This window comes from Salvelinus sp. IW2-2015, linkage group LG4p (assembly GCF_002910315.2).
Source record: "Salvelinus sp. IW2-2015 linkage group LG4p, ASM291031v2, whole genome shotgun sequence".
Classification (NCBI taxonomy): Eukaryota; Metazoa; Chordata; class Actinopteri; order Salmoniformes; family Salmonidae; genus Salvelinus; species Salvelinus sp. IW2-2015.
This window is the reverse complement of record NC_036841.1, coordinates 11,916,347-11,925,360: the sequence shown is the minus strand read 5'-3', so window position 1 is coordinate 11,925,360 and position 9,014 is coordinate 11,916,347. Positions and strand designations below refer to the sequence as shown.

The 9,014-nt window shown below is 44.6% G+C and overlaps 1 protein-coding gene across 1 annotated transcript; it reads left to right on the top strand.

Moving 5' to 3' along the window:
• Positions 1-204: 204 nt before the first annotated feature.
• On the top strand, positions 205-9,014 carry LOC111957198 (enolase-phosphatase E1; the record flags this gene model as incomplete). Its single annotated transcript, XM_023977968.2, has 2 exons — positions 205-327; positions 6,883-9,014. A coding segment is annotated over exon 2 (1,941 nt), but the record flags the coding sequence as incomplete, so codon positions are not given.

Below are 9,014 nucleotides of genomic sequence, written 5' to 3'. Positions count from 1 at the left end.
AAGTGGCTCTGAGCTCTGACTGGGCAAATTACTGAGGGAAACAATTTCCGACCCGTACTCTAACCCTCTTAGTGGTGGGGGTGGGGTGATATCCATGGTTGCTAAGGGCAACGGGGTGAGATAGATGGTGTGCCTTTGCGGAGCCGCAGCTGCGCGTCTGTTAATACCAACGCGACCCTCACGTCTCCGCGCAATTCTCAACACTGGGTTGGCTGCTTCAAGGCATGAGGATGCGAGCGGGGATTTAGTTTCAGTGTCTTTTACCGTCTGGAACAGTTTATTACCTTTCTCCCGCACACAGAAACGGATTTAGACACACGAAACAAGGTTTGTAGATATTATTCGTTTTTTTCTTGTAGCCTATTATAGTGTTTGTTAAACACGGTATTAAATGCATATCATGATTAACTCCTGTAATTTCCATTTACCGTTTAATTAACCTTTATAGTCATACAATATGGCTATTGTTGATGAAACTCTTGGATGGGGAGCTCATCTTGGTTTTTGTTGGAGGATCTCAACGTTAAGGGACTGTGAACAGGCTGTTGATGGCTGATACGTGCTCGCTCTACGCATATCAACTCTGTGTCCATACGATAGCCTACATAAATTAAATGTTTTTTTTCTTCTGGCATTGCTTTGTTTCGATAACCATTTGTTTGGGAAGACAATTGTGCGCTCAAAAACAATGTGATTTGGTGCCTGAGTCCCTGAGGCTCCTCATTCAATCAACTTCCACGCCATTCGCTAGACTGCCCCCTCACACATTATAAGACAGACTGCCCCCTCACACATTATAATTAAACGCATTCAAGTGTGAATTTAAACGGGGCCAAGTAAGACCTCAATTCCAACATACAAATGTAATCTCTCATGAGAGGGAAAAACTGGCGCTTGGGATGGAGGTTTCGAGAATGTGTAGTCTAGTCTATCAGCTTCACCACAACAGACAAGCGCTGCATTTGTTGGGAATTTGGCGCTTGAGTTGTTTTCCTCTGAGGATTTCATATTATATTAATCACGTCTGTGTTGCTTCAAGAATTCTCTGAATGTAATATCGATTCATTCATCGAAAAGATGGCTATAAATCATTTCTTTCTCGACATGACTTTTGCCTATGATGATGCATTTACGCGTTATAACGCGGCCCAGCTTTCTCAATAGGCAAGCCCATCTATTGTTCGGAATGCGTCTTGGCAGCAACTTGGAAACCATTTCTGTTGTTGTGGTTTAATTAACAGGTTGAATTCCCTTACATAGGCTATATAGCTCAAACATTTCGAGAGGAAACTATCAGTAAAAACATTTCGATAGACGCTTATTTTAGGCTAGCCTACACAAAATGGGTGGTGGGGGGATTTGTGAATCACGTTAGCAATGCAAATGAGCGTTTGAAAAGGACGGGCACCTGCTGTCTCGACCATTTGCATTGGCTTTTTCACCAGTTGGTCGTGAACAACATTAGCGTGAGCAACAATAGTGGAATCGGTGGTTCGCCTTCAAAATAAAAGTCCCCCAATTGAAACGTATTCAAGTTCAACTACATACATAGCCGTGGGAAGTAGACTTGGAAAGTCATCCCCCAAGTTAGTTTATTATGCGCAATACGAGCTAATATTTGTGTGAACTCTACATGGGTGTCACTGAGTAGGCTGATACCCCATTTCATGGGTACACAATCCATATGTTAGGCTGTAGAGTGCATTATGAATATTCAATACGCATAATAAACTAGTTAAATAACGGTTTWAAAAAAATTGTAGGGGATTTTCCACAGTCAAAGTCCTGCATTAAGAGCTAAGATGCTAATATGTATGTAAATTCTACAGAGTTATGTTCTGTGGGTGTCGCTGAGTAGGCAGATACCCCGTTTCATGGATGCACAATCCATAGGTTGTACAGTACAGTGTATATGGCGGTCGGTGCCATTTAAGATGAGGGAGGATGCTTTTTTTGTAGCATGGCCTTATTTATATTACAGCATATTGGATAACTGTCATTCATATTCCATTCACCCAGCTAGCTCAATGTAACATCGATAGGTTTAGCCTACTACGTGATACTCAACATTTCCCATACCCATCATGAGGTTGCTACAACCTAGCCTATGAATGAAAGTTTACAATGTCGGTGCTGATCTAGGGTGTAATCAATAGTCCAACAGTTGCAAATMAGTTTCTATTGGACAAATTCAGATATGTTTATCCCGGTTTCATTCCATTTGCTTCTGTTGAAGAACATTTTTTCAACAGAATATGCAGAATGAATACACCCTTGATCACACGCAAACACAGATCACTTTCATAGAAGCGACATCAAAACATCATGATTACTTTGCTCGCTGTATACGGTTCCTTCGGAAAGTATTTAGACCCCTTGACTTTTTCCACATTTGGTTACATTACAGCCTTATTCTAAAATTGGTTAAATATGTTTTTTTTCTCAGCAATCTGCACACAAGATTTTTTTGAAAATGTATTAAAAATAAAAAACAAATACCTTATTTACATAAGTATTCAGACCCTTTGCTATGAGACTCGAAATTGAGCTCAGGTGCATCCTGTTTCCATTGATCATCCTTGAGATGTTTCTACAACTTCATTGGAGTCCACCTGTGGTAAATTCAATTGATTGGACATGATTTGGAAAGGCACACACCTGTCTATATAAGGTTCCACAGTTGACAGTGCATGTCAGAGCAAAAACCAAGCCATGAGGTCTAAGGGATTGTCCGTAGAGCTCCGAGACAGGATTGTGTCGAGGCACAGATCTGGGGAAGGGTACCAAAAAATGTCTGCATCATTGAAGGTCCCCAAGAATACAGTGGCCTCCATCATTCTTAAATGGAAGAAGCTTGGAACAATCAAGACTCTTCCTGGAGCGGGCCGCCCGGCCAAACTGAGCAATCGGGGGAGAAGGGCCTTGGTCAGGGAGTTGACAAAGAACCCAATGGTCACTCTGACAGAGCTCTAGAGTTTCTCTGTGGAGATGGGAGAACCTTCCAGAAGGACAACCATCTCTGCAGCAATCCACCAATCAGGCCTTTATGGTAGAGTGACCAGACGGAAGCCACTCCTCAGTAAAAGGTACATGACAGCCCACTTGGAGTTTGCCAAAAGGCACCTAAAGACTCAGACCATGAGAAACAAGATTCTATGCTCTGATGAAACTGAGATTGAACTCTTTGGCATGAATGCAAAGCGTCACGTCTGGAGGAAACCAGGCCCCATCCCTACGGTGAAGCATGGTGGTGGCAGCATCTTGCTGTGGGGATGTTTTTCAGTGGCAGAAACTGGGAGACTAGTCAGGATCGAGTCAAAGATGAATGGAGCAAAGTACAGAGAGATCCTTGATGAAAACCTGCTCCAGAGCACTCAGGACTTCAGACTGGGGCGAAGGTTCACCTTCCAACAGGACAACAAACCTAAGCACATAGCCAAGACAAAGCAGGAGTGGCTTCGGGACAGGTCTGAATGTCCTTGAGGGGCCCGGACTTGAACCCGATCAAACATCTCTGGAGAGACCTGAAAATAGCTGTGCAGCAATGCTCCCGATCCAACCTGACAGAGCTTGAGAGGATCTGCAGAGAGGAATGGGATTAACTCCCCAAATACAGGTGTGCCAAGCTTGTAGCGTCATACCCAAGAAGACTCAAGGCTGTAATTGCTGCCAAAGGTGCTTCAACAAAGTACTGAGTAAAGGGTCTAAATACTAATGTAAATGTGATATTTCAGTGTTTTATTTTTTATACATTTGCAAAAATTTCTAAAAACCTGATTTTGCTTTGTCGTTATGGGGTATTGTGTGTAGATTGATGAGGGGAAAACCTTTTTAATAGATTTTAGAATAAAGCTGTAATGTAACAAATGTGGAAAAGGTCAAGGGGTCTGAATACTTTCCCAATGCACTGTATATAGTTCCTTCTGACAACTATCTACACGCTCTCCTCCTCACCTTTTCCCTTCAATTGTAGACTTCAGTGCACAACACATCAGCAGTCTTTGACCAGGCGAGAAAACCTTTCCAAGCCAAACCTTCATATCATGACTGCTAACCGCTACACACAGTCTACATCGTTGTCACCATATTAGCTAACATGTAGTCAACATAGCTACGAGAACTAACGTGTTTGTAAACCTGCTACAATCATGCAGTACAGTGTACAGTCATTAAGCAGTTTAGCAGTTACACCGGCGGGCCCGGTGGAAATAAATAAATTAAACCAAAAGCTTACCTTGACTTGGAAGAGTTTCAGTGTTGGATAGCCATGGCCAGCTAGCTAACATAGCATCCCTCTCTGTTTGAGCCAGGTTTTGAGATGTTTAAACTTGCTAGCTGTATTCACTAGCTAAGTGAAAGTTGAAAAACTACAACCAAATGTAGCTAGCTAGCTCCCTCTCTCTTGCTCTCTCTCTCTCTCTCTCTCTCTCTCTCTCTCTCTCACTGGCTTCTCCTTAATTTTGGAATAATTTAATTTGTTCAAAACTATTCAATTATTGTCTTTCTCTCCATTTGTGTCAACTACACACCACATTTTATGCACTGCAGTGCTAGCTAGCTGTAGCTTATGCTTCCAATACTAGATTCATTCTCTGATCCTTTGATTAGGTGGACAACATGTCAGTTCATGCTGCAAGAGCTCTGATAGGTTGGAGGACGTCCTCCAGAAGTTGTCATAATTACRGTGTAAGTCTATGGAAGGGGGTGAGAACCGTCAGCCTCCTAGGTTTTGTATTGAAGTCAATYTACCAGGTGGAGGACAGAAGCTAGCTGTCCTCCGGCTACACAATGGCACTACCCAACAGAGTGCTGCTTTTCTACTGTAGAACTTCATTGTAAAATTGTGTTTTAGTCAATTATTTGGTGACGTGAATATATGTAGTATTGTTTTATCTAAAAATCCTAACTTTTTTCACAATAAAAAAAAAATGTTTTACTGAGGAGGATGGTTCTCCCCTTCCTCCTCTAAGGTGGAAAAAGTACTCAGTTGTCAAACTTGAGTAAAATTCCATATATTAAGGAAACCATTCGGCACAATATTTTTTTAAATTAACGGACAGACAAGGGCTTACTCCAACACCCAGACATATAATTTACAATCACAGTATTTGTTTTTAGTGAGTTCGCCAGATCGGAGGCAGTATGGATGACAACACGTAAAATAGTAAAGTAAAGTATAAATACCCCCAAAATTACTTAAGTAGTAGTTCAAATATTTTTTTTCTTACGTACTTTACACCACTGTTATAAGTAGGCTATGCATGCAATTTCAATATATATATTCTTTTTTGGGGGGGGGGGGGCTGCAAATTAATAATTGCATTTTTGTTTACTTTATATAACAACATTCCTACAAAATAAAAACATTATCTAGTCCAACTGTGGAATGATTCCAATTTTTTTTATCCCTTTGCTTAATTTTSAATGGGGGACTTTTATTTTGAATGGGAACCGCCGATGCCACAATTGTTGCTCACGTTAATGTTGTTCACGACACACTGGTGGCACCCCCCTCCCTCATTAGAATGATCTTCTATTTCGGCAGCGCATGATTGGAGCTCACAGCTAAACCCAATCGCAGCTTCTAAACCCCCTCGCGCTCACTGCTGGTTTAACGTAACAAAGGGGGAAGAGTGCTCAGATGAAAACGGGACAAAAAGGCTAAAGCGCGCGATTGTCCTTGTGGCAGGACATGTAAGCGTGGTCTCCACTCCCTCCACAGACGCTCGTTCCTTTTCACGCAGTAGTATCCTAACTCGGAAATCCGATTAAAATGTGTTATTGGCATCGTGCTCCTCTCAAAATACAAGACAATTGTATTACAATGTATGTTACTATACTCATTTTACGTCACATGCATCCACAGGGTCCGTTTGATTAATCGAATATTCCAAAGTATGTGACTAGTTTACATCAGGTGCCCCTCTGGTGTTTTAGATTGGAGACTAAATAGATTAGTTCAAATTCTCAGCTGGATGATTTAGAGAAATCTGTACTAATCTATAAAAATAGTATAACCATGATGACATAGCTACGTTACAAAATAACCCACTGCCGACTGGAAAACAAGGTCAGCACRCCACAGCACATGATGGGAGATAAAGGGGTTGTCTGTGGTTGAAAGGGGGGAGGGGGGACTCAAGACTCAAGACTCAAGTCTATAGAAAATCATGGCCAGAGAAAATAGGGCATTTGTTACTTTCTGTTTTGCCTATAACCTTTACTGATGTTATGATGCAATTATAAACAATTTCCCTGATAAACATTATCACGGTGGCTTTTTATGTATATAAATGTTAAAAGTATTGTGTAGATTTTCGTAAAATAAAATACAAGAAATCCAAGCTCTTTTACATTGTCCTTTATGGAGATTTGCTTTAGATGTTCTATTTTTCCCTCGCCTCTGCTGTCATTGCACGTTATTGTTCAACCTTACTAGGATCCGCTTGTTTTTCCTGGATACTAAAGCCCAGACATAAACTCTTCAAATTGTGCTYAATTGTAAGCAAAACCACAGATCCTATTTTCTAAACAGCAATGCTCTCTAGCATCTAGGTGACAGGAGTCAGACCCTTGTGGCAACATGAGATTATCTGGAGCATGTTATGCCATGTGTTTATTTCCCTATGACTGCTCTGGGCCACACATGTCATTTCCTCATTCTTCAAAATGGCCATCACCCCTCACATAGCATTTGTCACGTTACATTATGTTGGTTTGTGCTTGGATGCATTGGCTTTAAAACCATTTCAGCAGGCCTTTGCTGTTGTAGAGATGCACTGTGTATTACATCAGCTCTGTCTGGAGTATCCAAGACTTAGTAATGGACTGTCTGTGTTGTTGATTTATACATTTAATCCCTTCTCATTTCATTTCCACCAGGTTCGTGGCCCTCATTCTCACTACAGAATATGATGCAGAGGCCCTCCTCTCCGAAGGGAAGTTGAATGGGAATACTGCCACACGTGTCAGCTCGTGATCAATGAACTCAGTCCATTCAATCACAAAAGGAACTAACCTGAACTACTGAAGAAAAAGAGGGGATATAACGACACAGACATCTTTTTGCGGATATGGCGGCGACAGATGCATGTTCAGCGCCTGTACAGGAAGATGGCACCACCACCAAGTCTAAAACAGAGGTGGAGCCCACAAACTCAGAGACTGTCATGGAGGCTGTCACGGAGGCTGTCACGTCTCCACCCGAAGAGGCACATCCTGCCGGAGAGACCAAACAGAGCACAGAGCAGCCTGCCGATGGCAAAGCTAAACAGGCCTCTGAGAATATTTTCTCTTCCTTCCTGAATAAGAGTGGACTGGGAAAAGTCATGGGAGGGAAGAAGAAGAAGGAGCAGAGCACAGAGGCTGTGGAGGCTAATGGAGAGGGCAACACAGAGCAGAAAAAGGCCTCTGACCAAGCAGAGGAGCCGGCAACCAATGGCACAGAGGCAGCGGCTGAGGACCCGGCCATTGAGAAAGCTCCGGAGAACCAGGTGAAGGTCCGATCCAAATCCTTGGACAGGTTAGAGGACCCTGAGGCCCTCAATGCCACAGTGGATCAACTGGAAGATGCCCCGGCAGCAGAAGGGTCAGAGAAGCCTGCCTCCAGTGCAGCGACCAAACACATTAAACGCTGGCATTCCTTTAAGAAGCTTATGGCCCAGAAGAGTCACAAGAAGAGCACAGAAGAGTCTAAGGAGGCTGAAGGTAGCGAGGGTGCGTCTGGGGGCACTCCTGGCGACACAAGTACACTGGACTCCAAGGCTTCAGAATCCAGTGGCCAGAAACGGTGGAAACTGAAAAGGTCATGGACATTCCAGGGGCTGAAAAGAGACCCATCAGTCGTAGGCATCAGCAAAGCAGCCGCTACGGGTGAGAAGGCGGAAGGTGAGGAAAATGCCACAGAGAACGATGAAGCGGCTGCGCCTGAAACAGATGAAGCCACGGCACAGGTAGACGGAAAAACACAGGAGAAGACAAACACAGACGGAGAGGAGGAAAAGGGAGCCACCGCCGCCCCACACAAATCAATGAACCAACACGCAGATGAGATTTGGACCTCCTTCAAGAAACGTGTGATCCCCAAGTCCAAGCGGTCAGCAGACATGGTGGCTGCCAGCGGGGAGGAGGAAGGTGCTGCAGCATCTGAACTGGCCGAGCAGACGGAAGAGGCAGGCAAAGAGCAGGCCAAGTCGGCCAAGGCCAAGCGAACACACTTCAACCGCGCCGTTTCGCTGAAAAACTTCATCATGCGAAAGGGGAAGAGCACCAGCGTGGACCAGGGAGACGGCGCTCCGAAGGAGGGTAAGGAGGCGGCAGATGGGGAGGCGAAGGACACAGAGGACGCGGCTGCCCCAGCTGGCACGTCTGACAGTCAGCAGGCGGCAGACGGGGAGGCGAAAGACACAGAGGACGCGGCTGCCCCAGCTGGCACGTGTGACAGTCAGCAGGGAGAAGCTGACGCTGCTCAGGGCGAGAGCAACGACAAAGGAGAGGCTCAGGTGGCCAATGAGCACACAGTCGCCGATGGAGAGGCAAAGGAGCCCGCAACGAGCACACCGTCTGGTCCTGAGCCAGAGAAGGCCAACTCAGCTGAGCCCGCAGCACCGGCAGAGCCTGCGGCAGAAGTGAAAACCAACGGTGAGAATGGTTGCTCGAACGGCACGCCCGAAGAAGACGCCACACACAATCATGAAACGACCCTGAAAAAGGACGGACCAACAGACGAGGCCAAACAAGAAAACACCAACTCCACGAAGGACGCGAAGATGCTGAACCTCGGCACAGGAAATGCAGTTGCCCAAATCGGTGAGTTTGCAGTAGAAATAGACTGTGGCGATGATGACCTCCAGCAAAATGGAGCTAACATGATGACACAGGTCAAATTAGAACTAGGGACTAGCTTTGAGTTAGAGGCCGGGGGGGAGGGACCTTCTCAAAATGGAGGGTCCCATTCTGAGTCAGGGGAGACCAACGCTGAGCCACATAACCAAGAGGAAGCGCGGAAGAGGATG